General features: G+C 37.9%; 1 protein-coding gene across 1 annotated transcript in view; it reads left to right on the forward strand.

The window, feature by feature from the left end:
- CSMD3 (CUB and Sushi multiple domains 3) overlaps positions 1 to 23,219 on the forward strand; it is a 669,496-nt gene that overhangs the window by 104,657 nt on the left and 541,620 nt on the right. Inside the window, exon 2 of the mRNA XM_087706764.1 lies at positions 7,344 to 7,566. Within this exon, the coding sequence (XP_087562890.1) occupies positions 7,344 to 7,566 (223 nt within the window). The remainder of the gene's footprint in view (positions 1 to 7,343; positions 7,567 to 23,219) is intronic.

Below are 23,219 nucleotides of genomic sequence, written 5' to 3' on the forward strand. Positions count from 1 at the left end.
TTTGATTTGCAGTTATACCCATAAATAACTTCTATGTTTTGTGCCAATAGTTTCTAGACTTATTTTTCTACTCCTTGTCCTTCTAAAGTAGAAATGCCTTTCCAGTTGTTAATCATTCTTCATTTTCTTTCAAAACACTGTTCATCTGGTCTACCAATCTCAATTATAGACTTTTCAGTGAATTTTAGCCAGAATCCAGTGAGTTTATTTGATCCTGGAACATTCCTGTTTTTCACCTTCTTTGATTACTTTCATACCATTACCTTAGTTATCCTTATATCTTCCATACTGGATACATTCACCATGCTTTCAACTTGCTTATCCATGTTGCATTCCTATTGGTACTCAAACTTGAGCACAGATTTGTCCAAAAATTTGGTGTTTTCATTCATTGATTATTTCCTATTTTCTGTTTCTTGTTATTACCAAGTTCCTTCTATTCATGACATGGCATGCACCATATTTTTCGGAGTATAAAACACATCTTTTTCCCTCAAAAAAGAGGGTGAAAATCTAGTGCATCTTATACACTACAGCATTTTTGGCCTCCCAAAACCCCACCCCCTTTGCAAAAATGGTTGTGCATAGCCTTCCAAAGTGCTACTGGGGATTGGGGAGGGCAGAATTGATTGAAAAAATGGTCTGTTCCCAGCCCCCAGGAGCACTCTACAAGCCTCCTAAAGGCTATGCGTGCCCTTTTTTTGACAAAAAATGGCAGGTCATTTTTGGGAGGTCTGCCAAGTACAAAAACATTTTTTTTTTAAATTGCCTCTTCAAAATCTTGGTGCATTTTATACTCTGGTGCATCTTATACTCCGAAAAATATGGCACGTGTTGCTTGACCATGGTCTATAGTATGATAAAGGACTTTACACATCCTTTCCATACCCTTTTTTCATTGTTGTCTTCTGAGAAGAGGCTTTGTGGTATCCAAAGCAGAACAACTAGATTCTGTAACAGCTTTGTTCCTTATAGTTGTTAACTCTCAAAGATTTTTTTCTGCTATATATTTAAAGAAAGGGTGAGACTATGGCTAAGACACTGAGCTTGTCGATCGAAAGATCGGCAGTTTGGTGGTTTGAATCCCCAGTGCCGCATAATGGAGTAAGCTCCGTTTACTTGTCTTAGCTTCTGCCAACAGTTCAAAAGCAGGTAAAAATGCAAGTAGAAAAATAGAAACCACCTTTGGTGGGAAGGTAACAGTGTTCCATGCATTTTCGGCATTTAGTCATGCTGGCCACATGACCACGGAGACATCTTCAGACAGCGCTGTCTCTTTGGCTTTGAAACGGAGATGAGCACCGCTCCCTAGAGTCAGGAACTACTAGCATATATGTGCAAGGGAAATCTTTACCTTTATTCAAGGTGGACTGTGATTAATATAGGCTTTGATATCATTTTAGTACAACTTGGCACTTTTGGTGCTGCTGTGGTTGTTATGTTATCCTTGGGATGGTGACATTGTTCAATGGGTGCAGTTCTTTCCTTTGAAAGTGGAGCATTGGAATTTCATTTTAAAGTGTGTCATTGTGTAAAACAGGTAAATGACAATAACAGTTATCTATCTTATCTTACTAGTAGGGTTTATCATACAGTCAGCAAGATGTTTAGACTTGAGTTGGCATTTTTATCCACCTATCAAGTCCATTTCAAGAACCTGAGTTAGGCAGATGTTCTTGTTTGAAGATGTCACTTACTATTATTATCATTCATAGTGCTATTAACAATACAATACAATAGCAGAGTTGGAAGGGATCTTGGAGGTTTTCTAGTCCAACCCCCTGCCTAGGCAGGAAAGCCTATACCATTTCAGACAAATGGCTATCCAACATCTTCTTAAAGACTTCCAGTGTTGGGGCATTCACAACTTCTGGAGGCAAGCTGTTCCACTGATTAATTGTTCTAACTGTCAGGAAATTTCTCCTCAGTTCTAAGTTGCTTCTCTCCTTGATTAGTTTCCACCCATAGTTTCTTGTTCTACCCCCAGGTGCCTTGAAGAATAGCTTGACTCCCTTCTCTTTGTGGCAACCCCTGAGATATTGGAACACTACTATCATGTGTCCTCTAGTCCTTCTTTTCATTAAACTAGACATACCCAGTTCCTGCAACCATTCCTCATATGTTTTAGTCTCCAGTCCCCTAATCATCTTTGTTGCTCTTCTCTGCACTCTTTCTAGAGTCTCCACATCTTTTCTACATTGTGGCGACCAAAACTGGATGCAGTATTCCAAGTGTGGACTTACCAAGGCATTATAAAGTGGTATTAACACTTCACATGATCTTGATTCTATTCTATGTTTATGTAGCCTAGAACTGTGTTGGCTTTTTTGGCAGCTGCTGCACACTGCTGGCTCATATTTAAATGGTTGTCCACTAGGACTCCAAGATCCCTCTTGCAGTTACTACTATTGAGCAAGATACCACCTATACTGTACCTGTGCAAGGTACAGCTAAAGTAGTATTTATTAAATTACTTTCATGAAATAAATGTGAAATTGATGAATAATCTGAAACTTCATGAGACGGCCAATGAACTGAAGAGTTTGGCATATAGGTCTGAGGTGTTTAAAGCAAAAAAAAAAAAATAGTACAATCTCTCTGCTAAAACATGCTGTATTAGTCCAAAAACAGAAAGTGCTAATTTTACTTTCAGAATGGATTATGCAAATCAAATGCATTTGCAAATAATTGTTCATCTTGGCTGTTCTGTGCTGATTGCTTTTTTGTAGAATTTTTAAATTCTGTCGTATTTTAAATCTGTTTGCCAGTGGATTGCATTAAAAGTTGAGGCAACCTGCTCTTTCAAAACTAGCAAGGTGGATAAAAGGATTATACCCTTATTTCTGCTTGATGATTTCTCCTTGTTCAGAAAATTATTAAATCCCTCCATGATCCTGGAAATGGACTTTGAGACATACAGTTAAAAAATTAAGAGGAATACCCATGTGTGGCATAAATTGTCCTCAGATATTTCTACTTTTCCAGTACCTTCCCAGCACAGAAAGATTACATTGCTATTAGTAGATTCTTAGGTGGACACTAGTCATCAGATACTAGATATTTAACAGAGAGTTCATGTCAGACATGGATTTAGCTACCTGGACTGATGCTAAATAAAGTGAATGCAAGCTTTCTCCCAAATATCCTATTCAGGCAGTGGGAAGGTTTTAAGGACTTTTAAGCGTGTTAAATCAAAGATGACTCTTTAGTGAAATTCAAGAAATACAGTTGAATTCTCCCTTAAAAAAAACATACCTGGGTTTTCTTCATCTTCATTTCTACATTTGAGTTCTGATTTGCTTATCTGTTCTTTTAAATCATTACATCTTAGGATAGCCAGATAGAAACACATACATACAGAGAGATGCACACACATAATGTATATATGGAATTGGAATTATAGGTATAGGTAAAGGTTCCCCCACACATGCGTGCTAGTCGTTCCTGACTCTAGGGGCGATGCTCATCCCCGTTTCAAAGCCAAAGAGCCAGCACTGTCTTAAGATGTCTTCGTGATTATGTGGCCAGCATGACTCAATGCTGAAGGTGCACGGAATGCTGTTACCTTCCCACCAAAGGTGGTTCCTATTTTTCTACTTGCATTTTTACATGCTTTCAAACTGCTAGGTTGGCAGAAGCTGGGACAAGTAATGGGAGCTCATTCCATTACATGGCACTAGGGATTTGAACCTCTAAACTGCCAACCTTTCTTATTGACAAGCTCAGCATCTTAGCTATTGAGCCATCGCATCCCTAACAATAGCTTTACTAATGCTTAAGTGCATCATTTACATTTGAAGCTGAAAGACCTGAGAAATAGGATACCAATAGCAGTATGCTTCACCAACATGGGTTTCACATATTCCAAAAATTATATCACTTTATGATATGAGAAAAAAGCATTTATATATAATTTAATATTATTCTTCATTAGCAATTCAAACTTCCTTCTGAAAAGTAATATCCAAACCAAGCATACTCCCTATGGCTTCTACAGAATTAACAGTCAGTTAAAAAGAAATAACAATTGAAGTTTTTTGTCAGATGGGATTTAAAAATAGAAAAAGAGTTGATGAGGCAAGGAATGATACTGAGAAAGGAAAATAACACTTCTTCCCCCAAAATATTTTGGTAACAGCTAACAGAAGCGGACTTATTTGAGAAAGGTTTACAGGAAGGCTATTTGCATTAATCCAATAATATATTGAATCATGCACTGCAGAGCAAAAGAGAAGAGTGCTGACAAAATAAACCATTGGATGAAATTTGCTTATTGTTGTGTTCAGTTAAAATAGTTGCATATTGCAGCTATGCAAAAATAGATGATTTATGGACTCGAGACACACAAAGGAGAGTACACACCTATTGTATACTTCTTGATAAAACCTTGATGGGAATTTGTCTTGCTAGATAGATGAAACATGAAACAGCCCGAATGCTCCTTTTGTGAGGAACACATTTGAAGTTCCCTTTGTCATTGACCCTTTTGTCATTGACCATGTAGCCAAGAAGGAAGTTGTAGCCCATGAGGGATCACTGGCTAAGTAGTAAATCTAAGCCTAGTCTTGTTGCCCACTGGTGGCCAGCAGATTTGGCAGCAGAGTCGGAGAGTGAGGAAGTTGGGAAAGAACATGGGCTAGTTCTCAGGGCTGAGGAAAGCTCAGATGAGGGCTCTGCATTGGAGGCAAAGAGGGAGCTAGACAGCAGTGAGGCAGAGGGACATCTGGAGCCTGTTCCCAGTGTGCGCATGTGCAGAGTTGCCAGAAGACAAGAATAACTAAGAAAGCAGGGTTGACTTAGGAGTAAAGCCACACCTTGGAAGTGATTGCCCCTTCCCATAGGAAACAAAAGAGGAGGAAATGGGGAATAGGCTTTTGCAGGAAGTGGAAAGTTCTGTTTTGGACTATAAGAGACTCTGTGTCAAGTTTTGTCTTGCCCTGTGTTTGAAATAGAGATGGGTTGCTACTGGTTCTCACTGGTTAGGGCAAACCAGTATTGGAACTTGTGTCTGGGTCACTGAACCAGTTGAAATGGCAGGTTCAACACGCCCCGAACCAGATCCCTGGTCGCCACAGGATGGTTTTTTTGACATTTTTAATTTCTGTGCATGCACAGACCTATTTACAGGCAACTGTGGATGCAAATCATGCATGCAACAAACCAGCAATAATGCTGGCGGAAACCCACCCCTGGTTTGGAAACTAGTTATCTTGAAGCGCTTCTAACGAGATAAGGTTCATGTTGATAAATATTCCTTGGAAAGACTGTTTGCTAACCCTTGCTGACTGTGAATGAAAGAAATTGACAGTCGTGTAAATAAAAGGGGTTTTGCCTGGACCAAGATGCAGCTTCCTGCTTTTTAAGGAAGCCTGGGTCAGAACACCTAGTCAATTCCCAGTTTTAATTCTTCTCAGGGTGTTCATCTTCATAATCCCTACACCAACCCTCTCTGCTTTTTCCATCATATTCCTATTGATGATTTTAGTTATGGTGGTTGAAGAGTCAGTAAGTAAGAAGAAATCAAAGAGAAAGTTTTCTTTGTCTTTCTATGTATCATCTTGACACACTAGGTGGATAGCAGACAAGCCAAGATCATACTTTTGTTCTCTGACAGAAGGAAAAAGAGGATGGGTATTATTATTATTTTTTAAAAATAAGACACTACATATTCAGTTATTTTTTTCCCCCACTTGCTGTTGTTATTCAGTATGGTGAATTGTTGTTCACATTCCTTTTGAGATAACAGGAGAGGAAATGGAAATTCCTGCTTTGGCAATTTATTCGTGTAATGTGCCCAAAATGTGCTATATGTCAAGGTAGATTCACAGAAAAAGAGTTTTGCAAATTACACCTGAAGACATTGACCAAAGCAGTAAGGCTTAATTGAAAGGGGAAAGACCAATCTCCCTCTCTCCCTTCGCCCCCCCTCTCTCTCTCTCACACACAAAATATGTTAAGATCTTATTTTCATCCCAAAGTGAAGTATTCATCCCACTAATAAGTATTTGCCTCAACCACGGCAGTGTATACAAAGAACAAGGCAAAATTCTTTGGCAATCCAGTCTCAAACTGTTTGGGGCTTTGCTATTTTATAATAGCATGCTGAAAAACTTATTTGCCTCCAGTATTTCAAGCTCCACTGTTGAGTTGGAAATTCTGCTTAACAACTGGGTCATAACATTCTGCTCTGTGGTTGTAGAAGTGGGTGGGATGCTCTTCAGCAGACTGAAAACATAAAGGTCCTGGACCACACTTTCCATTCCAAATGTGAATTTGAGCAGTTGGAGCTTCAAAAGTAAAGGGAAAATTTATGACAACGTGGTTTGGTTCCCTATGAATCCACTTGAAAATATTTTTCTACTCCGTACAGATGGTTGGCAGTTTTGGGATGGGGAATTTTGATATTTGTAAAATTGGTTGGTAGGCCATTTGATTATTCATGAAGTACCAGTCCTGGTGAGCACATTGTTCAAATGGTTGTGGTGGCAGCAGTATATTAATATAATTCATTTCCATGTATGTATGCATATATGTATGTATGCCCCTTACACACACACACACACATACACACACACACACACAGACAGACACACATTCTTTTTGTTTTAATACGTGGGATTGTAAGTAAAATGAGTTATTAGAGTGCCAGTGGTGGTATTCAAATTGTTTTTCTCTGGTTCTATGGGCATGGCTTGGTGGGATGGTCATGAGACTCAGTGGGCATGGCCAACTTGCCATGCCCACTCAGTCACATGATCCCCATCAAGTCATGTCCATAGACCCAATACTAAAAAAAAATTGAAGTTACAGCTATTGCAGTCTTTCTATGTATTATTTTCTGACCACGGTCTGAGATGGCTAAACTCAGAATCTGTCAAAGGCTCCCCCTGCATGCTACCCACTCTCCCTTTGCCATCTGTTGCCCCATTTCCCCTCCTTCAGAGGCCCTGGTCCATACTCAATCTTCCCGCTTCCTCCCCCATGACTGCCTCTTTCTTTGTCCCATGACTTTACCTTCCTCCCATGACTGGTGGCATAAGGGAAGGCAAGCCAGGGCTGAACCGGTCCAAATGGGCTGTATACCACCTCTGTAGCATGCAAGCTTAAAGTCGGGAGGACCACTAAAAGAATTTTTTGAACCTGTATTAGAACTTACTTCCCTGTTTGCGTTTGGAAGTTTCAATGGAATGTAACATTTTAAGGGAAGTAGGTCTAACAGGTCCTCCATCTGCCCAAGGTATATATCCTTCGGAATAAATGCACAGAATCTGTTAAACATTTATTTTAAATGATAAAGTATTTGTAATAACTCCTAGTATATAATCCCTTCTTTTTTTTTGCAGGATTTATTTATACATGTGGTGGAACTTTAAAAGGACTCAATGGAACTATAGAAAGTCCAGGCTTTCCATATGGATATCCAAACGGTGCAAACTGTACATGGGTCATAATTGCAGAAGAAAGAAATAGAATACAGATAGTATTTCAGTCTTTTGCTCTAGAAGAAGAATATGACTATTTATCATTATATGATGGGCATCCTCAACCAGCAAACTTCAGGACAAGGTAAATACTCTTTTTATCTTGTGAAATCATTCTTGGTACAAATTAAAACCTTGGATTAATCTTTTCTGGCAACATTCAGAATTAATGCTATCACATTGCTCCCAATGGTTAACATTCCTTTTATTTTCCTAAATTCAAATTACATAATGAGATTTACTCAAGTATATTGGGTTTTAACAAAAATAAGACTGAGTCTTATATTATTTTTTGCTTCAAAAGATGCATTAGGGTTTATTTTCTGGTTAGGTCTTATTTTGGGGAAATAAAGTACTAATGGCATCTGTCTGGCAGATGATCTTAATTGGGGCTTATTTTTGGTGTAGGGCTTATATTATGAACATCTTGAAAAATGCTGGGTTTATTTTCCGGTTGGGTCTTTGGGTAAACAGGGTATCATGGCCCACTCAGTTCTAGCTGACAACTCAATTTGACATAAACACATACACTTTTGTGTAAAATGGCATACTTATAAGTGCTCTACTATGTACATTGACACAGTCATATTAAAATGTATGACCTATATAAGAAGTGTTTGAAGATCAGTCGATGGCCACCTCTTTTTCTTAAATGTGATTACAAATTGAAAAGCTCAGGTTCCGATGTTTGGAAACTACTAAGAAAATTACTATGCATTTGCCCCTTATTTCCATATATAAATTCCATATTCATATATAGAATTCTATAATTCCAATAAGGGACACGGTGGCTCAGTTGCTAAGATCCTGAGCTTGTCTATCAAAAGATTGGGAGTTCAACAGTTCAAATCTCTAGCTCTGTGTAACGGAGTGAGCTCCCATTACTTGTCTCAGTTTCTGCCAACCTAACAGTTAGATAGCATGAAAAAATGCAAGTAGAAAAATAGAAACCACTATTGGTGGGAAGGTCACAGAGTTACATGCCCCTTTGGAATTTAATCATGCTGACCACATGAGCATGGAGACGTCTTTGGACAGCACTGGCCCTAAGCACTGGCTTAGAAATAGAGATGAGCGCAACCCCTAGAGCTAGAAATGACTAGCACACATGTGCGGAGGACTCTTTACCTATAACTCCAATTCCATATATACATTATGTTTGTGTATCTCTCTGCATGTGTGTGTTTCTATCTGGCTATCCTATGATTTAATGGCTATCTAAATAGAAGATTTGGATTTGGATTTGGATTTAACTTTATTTGTATGCCGCCCTTTTCCCTGGGGGGACTCAGGGTGGCTCACAATTCAGGGGGAGGGAAGGACAAAACAAGTTATACACATGAAGATAATACATCGTTAAAAAGCACAACAGTCATACTATTCGGGTGGGGTTGAAGTCTTTAGCCCCAGGCCTGTCGGGACAGCCAGGTTTTAAGGGCTATGCGGAAGGTCTGAAGGGTACGAATCTCCACGGGGAGTTCGTTCCATAGGGTCGGAGCAGCCACCGAGAAGGCTCTCCTCCGGGTAGTTGCCAGTCGACATTGACCGGCTGATGGAATTCGGAGGAGGCCTAATCTATGGGATCTTATTGGCCTAGTGGAGGTAATTGGCAGTAGGCGGTCTCTCAAGTCCCTAAGATACTGAATGTATGTTTAGCTGCAGATCGTATGTGCTAGTGCAGTTAGATCTACTAAAAGAGTAAATATTCTGTTACATCATGTATCATCTATATCTATATCAACTATCTTTTATATACCATATGTATGTCTGTCTATCATCTATCTGTCTACACACAACACTTTTTGTTTAACGATATTGCAGAAAAAAACCAGAATCACTTCAATTAATTTTTTTTGCCTTTTTGTACATGGAGACTCAAATCAGACTGATTATTAGTTTGTGTTGCTCAACAGCACATCTTTCTGGGAAAAGTGTATTTTTTCTTAGTATTGTGCACATTTCCCCCCTCCATATTTGCAAATGTTGGTGAAATAGACTTGTATCTACCTGGTCTTTGGGTTGCTTAAGAATTCCCTTTACCTATTTCTTGGCAGTTTTTGTAAGCATGCCTGATGGTTAGAAATACCACTGCTAGTACTGCTGTTTTCTGTTGCCATGGTTATTGTATAAATGATATGACTTATGTACTTTTATTAAATGGCATAATGCATGTGATATAAATTACATAATTGTGCCATTTGTGCAACTGTATCACAATGAACACATACTCCTTTTGACATCTTTGTGGCCTGTAATGAACATCTATGTTTATTACTTATGCTGTAGATTCCCTACATTTCCCTACATTTCATGAAAGAAGCCCTATGGAAGGCATTCTGTTCTGTTAGCTTCCTTTATGTTTTATTAGAGCTGTGGTGGCGCAGTGATTAGAGTGCAGTACTGCAGGCTGCTTCTGCTGCCTGCCGGCTGCCTGCAATTTGACAGTTCAAATCTCACCAGGCTCAAGGTTGACTTAGCCTTCCATCCTTTTGAGGTTGATAAAATGAGGACCCAGATTGTTGGGGGCAATAAACTGACTCTGTAAACTGCTTAGAGAGGGCTATAAAGCACTGTAAAGCGGTGTAAAAATCTAAGTGCTATTGCTATTAAAATAAAAGAAATTATGGCTACTGCAGTGTGACGGAGGAATTACTGTACCATAGGGAAACAATTTAGTGGATAGTGATTAAGTATCCAACAAGAATAACTATAACATAAGCTCAAAATTCCAAATGTAATCACTGGTTGTAAGACACCAAAGATATTGGAATGGCCTACTTAAATTGTGAAAACTATTATCACGACTGTTATATAGAAGTGATATAGCCAATATTAAAATTTTAGCTGAAGTGTTGAAAAGGAACAAGAATGTACCTGTTGCTTACATAAAGTTTACATAAATTAGTAGATAATAATGGGGGGGGGGGAATACTCCATTGGTATAATTAATGTAATCAGAAGAAAAAATATCAGAAAGGGATATTCAAAACTTCAATTTGTTTATCGTTATTCATTGCAACAAAAAATCTCATTTACTGGAAAAAAAAATGCCATGGAGTTTCTCTTCTTTTGTTTAGTAGTGATTTGCTTTTGGCAATGCTAGATGACCCTCTCAATGAATTCTCCATTGCTGATGGCTACTCATCCACAGAGTTATCTTGGTAGAGACAAGCACGTGTACACACTACTGTATAGATACATAGGACAAGACAATTAAATAATAAAAAACATTGAGTATAATGTGATTATATTAAAGTTAAAACAGCTTTAAAAAATGTCTAAAACTTTTTTTAATTTTTTAAAAAAAATATTTTAGTACAAATAATCCATCTTTCATTAAACAGTGTGTCATCTGGGTACACATGTTTGTGCAATAATAGTTAAAATTTACAATCATATTAATTATTTAATCTATTTTTAGCTTAATTTCAATACATTAAATATCTGATACTTTATATCCTCTTCTTAGTTTGCTTAACTTTTATTAACTTTATTAACTATTTTCTATATTTTACTCATCTACTTTATTTCTAATTTTTATCCTCTAACCATTGATAAAATGTTTACCATATCATATAATAACCAGTTTGTTCTTTTTCTTTAGTTGCCAATGTTAATCTATTTATTTCTGCACATTCTAATATTTTCCTTATCATATTCTCCCCTGTGGGAATCTCCTCACTTTTCCAGTTTTGCGCAAATGCAATTCTAGCTGCAGTTATTATATGAATAATCAAATATACATTTTCTTTACTATAAGTTCCTGGTAAGATCCCCAATAGGAATATTTCAGGTTTCAAGTCAATATATTGTTATATCATCGTTTCCAACCACGTGCATATTTTATCCAATATTTTTTAGCTTCTACACATGTCCACCACCTATGATAATATGAGCCAGGTATCTGATGACATTTCCAACATTTAGCTGATTTATCTTTAAGCATCTTCGCCAATCTTGCCAGTGGGAAATGCCATCTATAGAACATCTTATACAAATTCTCTTGGCATGCAGTTGACATTGTTAGTTTGTAATTTCTATCCCATGATTGCTGCCATTTGCTAGTTCTATCGTATAACCAAAAGTTTTTTGTCCAGGCTATCATTGTTTCCTTCACTTGTTCTTTTTCTAATTTAATACTTAGTAAATAGCTATATAAGTTTTTATCATCCTCTCTTTGATATCTCAAACTAAGGTGTTGGAGACTCAGTTTTCTTTCCCTCCTGTCCAGTGGTGGTTTTCAAAAATAGTTCGAACCTATTCTGTGGGTGTGGCCTCCTTTGTGGGAGTGGCTTGCCTCCCATGTGACCAGATGGGAGTGGCTTGCCACCCATGTGACCGGATATGAAGATGCCGACGACACTTGTCAGAACCACCTTGAATTACCTCACACACAGCACTGGCATGCATAAGAATATGATGTAAACTTGTTTTTTAAAAGGCATCTTTGGTTTGCGTTAAAACAACTTCAACACACGCAATGTTCTGATTGCACCACAAACGCAGTAGTCATCCTTACCTTTCACAGAGGCAATGAGTTTTATAAATATAAAAAAATAAATATGAGCATGATAATGTAGAATAATCATATCCAAGGATATGGGTTTCAAAAAATTTTGGAACCTCTTCTGTAGGTGTGGCCTGCTTTCCGGGTCCACTGATGGAACCTCTTCTAACCGATTCGGTAGATTTGATGAATCGGTTCTACCGAGTAGGTGCGAACTGGTAGGAACCCACCTCTGCTCCTGTCCTTCCCACCCCATTGATTGGCATTGGTTAGTTTGTAGTAGTCACTTGTATGAGTGAAAGGATCCTTGCCTGAATCCTCTCTTTAAAACTTTGATCTTTATCTCTGATCCCTCTAATAATCTTGTTCTGTGAGTTATCATCTCTGTATCACAGAGTCCACAGTTTTGCATTTTGCTCACCACTTTGTCCCTGCAGAATTGGCAGGGCACATGCCCATGGCTTGCATATCTTCATTCATCACTTTTTTGATTGTCCTTAGGGCTGCTGGCCATCTACGCTGAGTGCCCACGTCACAATAGTTTCCTTTATCAGCTCTGACCACATGTTCGTACCACGGCAGCTCGCTTCTCTGTCTGGATTTGGGGTGACTTTGAAAGCCTTCTGGTTGTCTTTCTAATATAGAGATATTTTTCTATATGGCTACAAAATTTGGTCTTTTAAACTGGAGAATGCAGTGGTCAAATCCCAATATCTACTGCCTCACTTGTTTTTGTAATATTTTGCAATGCATGTCTGCCAATCATGGCATTCATTTTCAGATAAATCAATAATTCAATGGATTATTCAATTCAAACAATTCAATGGATGGAAACTAATCATGGAGAGAAGCAACTTGGAATTAAGGATAAACTTTTTAACCAGTGGAACAGCTTACCTTCAGAAGATGTGGGTGCTTCATCCCTGGAGGTTTTAAAGAAGAGATTAGACAGCCACTTGTCTGAAATGGAATAGGGTCTCCTGCTTGAGCAATATACCTCCAATATATCTTCCAGCTCTATTCCATTCTAATAAAGTAATCCATGTCCAACTTGGTATGGGCATGGGCTGATTCCCTCTATCTGAAAAAACCCTTCATCAAGGCTACTATTTTGACATGGTCACCTCACTATGTCTTCAAATCTTCAACCTTGGCCTGTTCTTAGATACACTCCTTTCTTTGGTTCCTTAGTCACTGATCTATTATTCTATTATTCACTTTGATGTCCGCTTAACATCTGAAACAAGCTGCCAATAGATTTAATGATTCTATGCCTGCCTGCCTACCTACCTACCTGCCTATCTATCTATCTATCTATCGATCGATCGATCGATCGATCATCCATCCATCCATCCATCCATCCATCCATCCATCCATCCATCCATCCATCCATCCATCCATCCATCCATCCATCCATCCATCCATCCATCCATCTATCTATCTATCTATCTATCTATCTATCTATCTATCTATCTCCTTGGTTGCCTGCCTGCCTGCCTGCCTGCCTGCCTACCTACCTACCTACCTACCTACCTACAATCTGAAATATCCACCCAAATGTTTTCATATATTTATATCACCTGAATTCAACTCAAATTCAAAACCTCAAACAGACTGTAAGGGAATCCACCCAAAATTCAAATGGGGATGTTTAAGTCCTCTAAGTGATTTAACTTTACATTTGTCTTTTTAAAACTTTTCTTTACAAATGTAAAGAAAACAGTTACCTGACTCTGTAGAGTCAGAAAAGAAGTTGTCTACACATTTCCTGTCAGACATTGATTTTTCTGATGTTCCTTTATAAACAGAAGCTTCCGGAGTTTTTCAGCTCCTCGGGGGTCTTTCCAAAAAAGCACATAATCATTGCACATAAGGGTCCAAGTAATTTACTTCCCTCTCCACTGTTCCTTCTCTGTTTAAATTGACCAGCTGAGCAAACAGTCTGAAATGATTAGGAGCAAATTAAGTGCTCAGCATTTTTGACACACCTTTGAACTACTAAACACAGATGCATTGATTTTCTTCATATAGTAATACGACTTTGACCACTGCTTATATGCAGAGAACTCGGAAGAAGTGTAATATTAGCCATGGGGAATTCAGTGTGGCAAGGAAGAAAAATAAATAATGACAGTTCAAAAAATCTATACATAAAAAGAAATAATAACACAATTTTATATTCATTAACCATTTTTAACCATTACCATTCCAATTAATTATTGGAGAACACTTAAAAAAAGAATATTAATGGGATTAATATATGTGGGATTCAGACAGTGCACGAAATCACACCTTTTCCCGATCCACAGAAAACTGTCCTCCACAGAACCAGTCCCAAAAATTTTGGGCTGCTGAATGACCAAAGAATGTATAGCAATAGCACTGGACTTATATACTGCTTCATAGTGCTTTTACAGCCCTCTCTAAGTGGTTTACAGAGTCAGCATATTGCCCCCAACAAGCTAGGTCCTCAATTTACCAACCTTGGAAGGATTAGCCAGTGAGATTTGAACTGCCAAACTACAGCTAGCAGTCAGCTAAAGTAGCCTGCAGTACTGCACTCTAACCACTGCATCACCTCGACTCTCATATAGCAATAGCAATAGCAGTTAGACTTATATACTGCTTCATAGGGCTTTCAGCCCTCTCTAAGTGGTTTACAGAGTCAGCATATTGCCCCCACAGTCTGGGTTCTCATTTCACCCACCTCAGAAGGATGGAAGGCTGAGTCGACCTTGAGCCGATGAGATTTGAACCGCCGAACTGCAGATAGCAATCAGCTGAAGTGGCCTGCAGTACTGCACTCAACCACTGCGCCACCTCACCACCTACAATATACCTACCTACCTACCTACCTACCTACCTACCTACCTACCTACCTACCTACCTACCTTCCTTCCTTCCTTCCTTCCTTCCTTCCTTCCTTCCTTCCTTCCTTTCTTTTTCTTTCTTTCTTTTTTCTCTCTTGCCTCTGTGGGAAGCAACCAACACCCCCTCCCAAAAAAAAATACTCCCAGAAAGGCTTATTCTACATTTGGCTTCATTCACAAGCAGGGAAACCCTTTTAGAAACACAAAGCCCATATTGCACAAATCCTAAAACTTCAAAAACATAGAACCATATAAGAATCCTACCTTTTATCCAGTTTGTTGTTTAGCTGACCCAGAAATAAACTGCTGAATGTCATATTGCAAACCTCCTTCTGAGCAGCTTTTCAATTTAAAGCAGGTTTCAATTTAAAGTTTGCAGCATTAAGACTTATGGACTTCAACTCCCAGAATTCCACAGCCAGGCATACTCAGTTCTGATTTAAAGTGACAGCATTTGTTTTTCTCCTTTGCTGAATCTCCCGTCTGCAAAGTAAGTTCTTTCCCTTTTTTCTCTCTTCCCTTCCCTCCCTCCCCCCTCCCTTCCCCCTTTTATTTTTAAGGCTTTTTTTCCCTTGCCTGAACCGGCAGAGGAAAAAAAATTTTTTTTTTTAAAAAAAGCTTCTGCTGAAGTTCAGGGGTGTGGCCAGGCAACCATTACTACCGGTCCTATCCGGTACGCCAGATTTTTACTACCTCTTCTGGCATACCATACCATACCGGGAGGAACCGACCTCTGGCCATAGTTTAAAAACCTCTATTGGAGAAGAAAACACCACCATGGAAAACAATCCCTCTTCTTAATATTTTCTTAAAGTATATTGTAATATGAGTTTTATAATTCAAACACATATGAATGAGAATGTTGTGGGCAATTTTTTTTTTTTTTGCAAGTACAACCCATTTTACAAATGTCTTCAAAAATGGGCAAAAACTCATTCTCATTTTCAAAACACAAATGAGTCGTCTGAATTGGAAAACTGAAATTCAATTGGTCCTGTAGTCTATTGTGACATATTTGAAGATGGTTCAACGTAGGCATTAGCAATATAAGATAAGAAAATTTACTCAATATTTTTTTTATTAAAATCAATTTCCATGTGGCATCATAAAATGAACATTCAAACTAAACCATTCTTTTAAAAATATATTTACACTCCCCTTCTGATTTACTCTACAAAGCCTCTTCAAGGCACAACACGATGTACAATTAAAAACATAATGCAACATACTGTGTTAATGAGAGTCTCTACCTTGACGCTGTTCTGATAATTTCTTGTCTTTTGCAATTATGGAAATCAAGCTTTGATTTCCTCCTTAAGTTAAGTTCTTTCAACTGTGTTTCCTCGTTCCTTGCAATTCAATTGTTTTTTGATTTCAGTTACTATACTTGGATCCTTGCATTAGATGTAGATTTTATACTTTAAGGATAAATGTAAACATTTCCTTCCACTATCCACTAATTCAAGGTGACATCTGCAAAAATGATCAGACTCTCTGAAAGTTTCCTTGCTATAAGTGTGTTGATTGCATTCCAAGCAGGCCATTTTATTAGGCAAAGCAAATTTATGTCCGAGATGAAAGGGCAGATTCTTGGAACCTATAATGTAACAGACTATTTTGTGATAGATTTTTTTTCAGAGCAATATTTAGCAAAAATGCCAAATCCTAAATATAACACAATATTTATTTATTTATCAAAATGACATGGCTGTTCATCTCACAAATGTGGCTCTTAGAGGTAAACACATCAAAAACTGTATTATTTAAAAATTTCAAAAACTTAAAACACACAAAAATTATATTGGCAAGAGAACCAACTCATGATAGCAGCCAGGGGTGGGATACTACCAGTTTAACAACCGCTTTGCTGAGTGTGCGCCTTGTTTGTTTATGTTTGTTTGTTTGCTTATTGGATTTATATGCCGCCATTCTCCCAAAGGACTCAGGGCGGCATTCAGCATTAAAAAAAAATACATATTACAAAAGTTTTAAAAAAATTAGATAGAATTTCCAAAAAGCAAACCCAATTAAGATTAACAATAACATTTAAAATTTTTGATTAAAATTAACAATAATCAATCATTTATTTTATTTTGTTCAGGCCAGGCTGGCTTGCTTGAAAAGCCAACTTTTTAGGGCGCGTCGGAAGGACCGGAGGTCGGGGATTATATGAAGCTCCGGGGGCAGCTCATTCCAAAGGGAAGGCACTTCCATAGAGAAGGCTCTCCCCCTGGGGTTGCTAGCCGACACTGTCTGGCCGACGGCATCCTGAGGAGGCCAACTCTGTGGGATCACACTGGGCGGTGGGAGGCTACCGGTGGCAGTAGGTGGTCTTGCAGGTATCCTGGGCCTAAGTCATGGAACGCTTTAAAGGTCATAATTAGTACCTTGAATCGCACCTGGAAGACAACTGGCAACCAGTGCAGGCTGCCTAAAAGGGGCGCAACATGGGAGCACCTAGGTACCCCCATGATAACCCGCGCAGCCACACTCTGTACCAGTTGAAGCCTCCGGGTGCTCTTCAAGGGCAGCCCCATGTAGAGAGTGTTACAGTAGTCCAGGCGTCCCTCTGGAACACTGTCCTATCTGCCACTGTGCAATTGGCAAACCAGACAAAGGTCGTTCTAAGGTTACAAGAAATGAATAGAAGAAAAGAGAAGAGAAGTCTTGGAAAGGAACTTTGAGGTCTTCTAGTCAAACCCCCTGCTCAGGCAGGAAACACTATACCATTTCAGACAAATGGTTGCCCAATCTCTTCTTAAAAACTTCCAGTGTTGCAGAATTCACAACTTTTGGAAGCAAGTTGTTCGAGTGGTTAATTGTTCTAACTGTCAGAAAATTTCTTCTTAGTTCTAGGTTGCTTATCTCTCCTAATATTCCACTTTTAGATTAGTGAATTGAAGTCCTTATCAGGATCTGCTTGCCTTTGCAATATGCTTGCCTATTTCTTATAGCAAAACCATCAATATAGGAAGCAACAAGGGATTTTGTTGATCACTTTGAAAGGCACAGAACAGAACAGACTGTGAGGAATGACTGGCTGAAGATCACTTATTTATTTATTTGTTTGTTTGTTTGTTTGTCAAACATGTACAATATAAGTATAAACATGTATATGAACACAGGAAATGGGTATGGATAAATGGAGACAGTAGAACAGGGACGGTAGGCACACTGGTGCACTTATGCATGCCTCCTTTAGAACTTCTTAGGAATGGGGTGAGGTCTATGGTAGACAGTTTAAGGTTAAAGTTATGGGGGTTAGAGGATGTAATAATGGAATCAGGTAGAGCATTCCAGGCATTGGCCACTCTGTTGCTGAAGTCATATTTTCTGCAATCGAGTTTGGAGTCGTTTACCTTGTGTTTGTATCTATTGTTTGCCCATGTATTATTGTGATCGAAGCTGAAGTAGTCATTGACAGGTAGGATGTTGTGGGAGACAATTTTGTGTCTTAGCTGGTTTCTAATGGCGAACTAGAACCTGTCTTCTTGAGTTGCAGTCTAGCACCTTAATTATTACACCACAGTGGCTTTCTTACTTCATTACAGCTTGAAAGTCCTGTACCCTTCCTTTCGTTCACTTGAACAGTTATTAGCTTTTCATTGGAACATTTGCTAAAGGAAGAAGATATTTTATGATATGTAATTAGAGAAGAGTAAAATAATTGGCTACATAGATCTATGTATATATTGACCCAGAAATGAGTTTCATAGAGCTTGGATTTGGACAGCAGTAAGTCTTCTTGAATCTATAATCCTATACCTATTTAACTTGGGCACAAAATATTGAACTAAATTGGAATTATTTCCAGGTATGTGTGGATGGTAGAGGATTTCATTGCTAATACATTAATTTTTTAGCATCATAATTTTTCTACAAAAGAATTAAAGATGGAAACAAAAGGTAATTTTACTCCATTTCTATTTTTTAATAAATTTGCACATTTTTTTGCATTAGTGTTTTTTCGATGCCTAGATAAACCCATACATATTAGATGTGTATTTCTTTAATATGCACAAATTTGTGCATGAATTCTACCAAGGCAAGTTCAAAGTACAGATCATACTAAAATTATAATTTACAGTTCCTTTAGTGACTGTTCAAAGTTACAATGGACCTGCTGATGATCCTTATGATCCTTATGACCCTTACATCATCCCCTCAGTCACATGATCAAAATTCAGATGCTTGGCAACTGAGTCATATTTATAATGGTTGCAATGTCCTGGAGTCATATGATTCTCCCTTTTTGTGACTTTCTGACAAGCAAAACCAATGGGGAAGCCAGATTCAATTAACAACCGTGTTACCTACTAAACAATTGCAGTGATTCACTTAACAACTTGGCAAGAAAAAATGGGGCATTGTAAAATGGGGCAAAACTCACTTAACAACTGACTCAGTTAGCAACATAAATTTTGGGCTCAATTGTGGCATAAGTCAAGAAATATCTGTAACTTTTAAAAAATGTTCATGTAAACCTAAGGATAAATATTGATATAGCTGGGTTCATTTAACAACAACAAAAGCATATGTTGTAGTACTTGAACTTTCTTTACTTTGTAGCTTCACTGCATTAAATTTCATGATGTTCATTGTATTGAGAAAGTTAAGAGATTTAGTCTCTACTGCAACACTTAACCTGGTCCTGAGCTGAAGAGCTAATGTATCTAGAGATTTCCTAGGCCAAACCATTTCAACTCCTGTAGTAATTTATTCTCATCATGCTTGTAATCAAACTTTCCCCAGTAGAGTAAGCTCTATAAACTTACTCTACTTGGGTAATCTATTTCCTTCTTTGACATCAAATAAACCAGCAAATTATACCACTTCTAGTTGTAAACATTTTCCAATTGTACAACATACAAGCACTCAATATCAAAATACTACTGAGACCATAAGATAAACCCAGCAAGTCTGGGAGGAGTTTTCTAACATCATCATCATTATCATCGTTATTATTATCATTATTATTATCATTATTATTTACCTATCCATCTCAGAAAAAAATTCCATATGTTTTGAGTCATGTAAATGTACAGTAACTATATAGTTTAATCTCTTCAAACTTTCTTGCTTTGTAGCAACTTTATGTAAACTTCTCGGTTGCATTTTTTACATTATTTTCTGAAACTGACGAACTGTCTTAGGTTCACTGAATATATGCCATAGATGCAACTCTTCTTTAAGAAAGCCATTGAATGAATTATATTATAGGTTTGAATCCCCAACATAAAAATGGTTTCCTTCACAACTGGGTTCTCAGAAGCTTTTACTTTTTCTTGAGAAGACAGAAGTCAATCAAGCTTAATGGTTGGATTGGTGAATTGTATGAATTGATTAAAGTTGAAGACAGCAGAAGTTCTGCTCTGTAATTAATATGACCATATAATGTTCTGGCTCTTTCAAGAAATTCAGGTATTAGAGGAAGAAGTGAAGGCCAAATCAGATATTCTTTTTGAGTGTAGAAGGAATACTTCAAGATATCTTTGCCTTAGGTTATTTAGGATTCACTGTTTCTTGATATGTTTTTGTTTTTAAACTTTGACACTATTATGAGAACTTCAAAGCTTCAAATCCTCTTATTCTAGGATCATAACTCCCAAACCAGCTGTCCCTTATTTCGTTTCATCTTTAACTGAATCCTGCTATAAAACTGGCTTTTCTTGGGGGAAGAGTGGAACAGAAGTGGAACAAAGAAACAGAAGGAACTCTAACTGTAAAAAAGTTCCACCTCAGCTGGAGCACTCATCAGCTGCTTTCAACAAACAAACAAAATGAATGAAACACAGTTCATGGATTTCTCAGCAGGATCAATCTCATTCTACAGATTTGTGAGGCTCCGTTGCTCTTTACCTTTTGGATCCAGAAAATATTTCACATTGCTCGGTCAAAATGTCATTAAAATTTGCATCTTCATTCAGGGAAAATAATAATAATAATACTAATCCATCCTCCTTTTGGGGACATCTGCAATTGAACAAGGATCTCATACCCTTTCTTCTGCTCACTTTAAAGTTGGATCAGCAGGAACTGTTCCATTGGCAGTTTGCCTATGGATCCACTTCATAAATTCACAGTGCTTGGCAGTGCTTCATATTGTTCTAATGGCCTCTAGTGATTGCAATGTGATGTCAGCAAGAATATGCTACCTTACCTACCCATGCGGCCTCGGCTTTGGCATCGTTTCCCTCCTATTATTTTCCATTAAGCCATATGAAAAGCTTAGTGAATGAACAACTTTAGAATGGGAATTTATTTTTATTAATAGACAAAGATTTCAAAGAGAACTAGAAAACTAAATTTATGATACAATAACAATTTATTATAAAATAAAGATTATCATTATTTAATACTATATTTCCGTGTTGGAAGCACCAAAATTCTTCCGTGGTGAAAGGATTAACTGGCATCATCACTGTTGCCCAGGGGGTGTTCAGTTGCTGGCTTCTTTCAGATCTCCATTAATAAGCGCACCAAAGTGGAATAGATTTATCTACTCCCTTCATCATGCTTTCGAACTACTAGATCGACAGGACCTTATGCTTAAACCTTCCTATATAAGATGAAGTGTTCTGAATTTTATTATTATTTTTATTTTAAATTTCAATTTTCTGTTAATATTGAGTGATTAAATAAGGTGTCACTATGATCATGTGAGGACATATCTCCTGTGCTCAGTGTTCCATGTAATGCACCCACCAAAAGCAGAAGTCCGAGGCAGGTAGATTCCTCAGAGAACAATTTATTGGATACATCATCTTGGCACAACTAGTAAAAGCCGACTCTGAAAGTTCCCACAGTTTTCACCTAATTAAAAAGTGAAAGTTTTTCCCCGTTTCCCAAGTCACATTGTGCAATAGAGGTGCTGGTAGCTCAGTTACTTCACTCCTCCTCTCTCCGGCCGCCTGTTAAAATGCCTTTGGTTCCCACAGGAAACTTTGTTTTGGCTACAAAATCTTCTCTATCTTCTTTCCCCGTCCCTGTCCCTTTTTCTGCCTTGTGGCAGCCCTGAAGCCTCAAAGATGGCCTCAGCCAGGTTCCCTTCAGGGTTGACATCCTGTTCATAGGTTCAAGTGACAGACTCGTTAAGAGCAAAATAAATGTTTATTTCTTTTTTTTTTTATTCTATGATTCGAATCTAAGGAATTTTTATCCTATGAAAAAGTTTGAATGAAGGTTTACCCACTAAATAGTTCAATAATTTCTAAATAGTTTCTTAAAAAATGACATGACAGAATAAAATTAGAGTACCTGACATACTTGTGCATACTGGATTATATCCATTCACATATGTTCGGAACATGAAAGACTTTGGTGGTAATTGTTATAGGTGTTATGTCTACCGTATATGCAGCTCTATCATTTCTCTTTATTGTAGTTCCTTTCTGTATCACATTGCCACTCTAGGATTCATCTGGTTTGTTCTTGTGATGCATTTCCTGTTCCTGTTGTATCACTCACCTTCAAGTAAAATGGTTTCTGCACAGTGATGGCTTGTAGTGTGCTTACTTACATGGAACAGTAATATCCCCACCAATCAGAACTGTGACAAAATGAGGCATGCTTATTGTGGCATTCTATATAAGGATTCCTCTTCTCCAGAACATTTTATGAGCCGAGGTGGCACAGTGGTTAAATGCAGCACTGCAGTTCAGCAGTTTGGCTGTTCAAATCCCACCAGGCTCAAGGTTGACTCAGCCTTCCATCCTTCCGAGGTGGGTAAAATGAGAACCCAGATTGTTGTTGGGGGCAATATGCTGACTCTGTAAACTGCTTAGAGAGGGCTGAAAGCCCTATGAAGCGGTATATAAGCCTAACTATTGCTATTGCTATTGCTATTTATCTCCCTGAAGTGACAATGGCTCTTATTCTCATACTATCCTAGAATAGTGAAAAGGTTTCTGGAGGGCTGGGGAACTGGTCCATTATGAAGGAAAAACTCTTCCTATTGGGACTGTAGTTGGTCCACATTTACTTTGTCATTGTAACTTAAGTTATATAAGATATTACAGATAAGAGAGGGACATGGCTGCTATTAATGATTGTAATCCATGATCATTGAATGATGAGCGAGTCTTCAGATCATCTTTCAAATTGTGTAAAACACAGCATCTATCAGTGCTCGCATTTCTAAAAAGAATACGAGAAAAAGCAAAACAATATTGATCAATTATATTCATGGCTGACAGATAGAACATTATGTAATAAAAGATGGATCATTACAAAGCAAAATGCTCTTTGCTTTTCTTTATTTCTTAACTTATGCTTTAAAAAGAATATAAATGATTGCACCAGCACCTGACAAATAATTACTTGTTTAGTTCAATTACACCCCATTCAGATCTGACCTACGAT

The sequence above is a fragment of the Thamnophis sirtalis genome, unplaced genomic scaffold (assembly GCF_051295495.1).
Source record: "Thamnophis sirtalis isolate CommonGarterSnake01/CBP01778 unplaced genomic scaffold, rThaSir2_p1.2 scaffold_2, whole genome shotgun sequence".
NCBI lineage: Eukaryota > Metazoa > Chordata > Lepidosauria > Squamata > Natricidae > Thamnophis > Thamnophis sirtalis.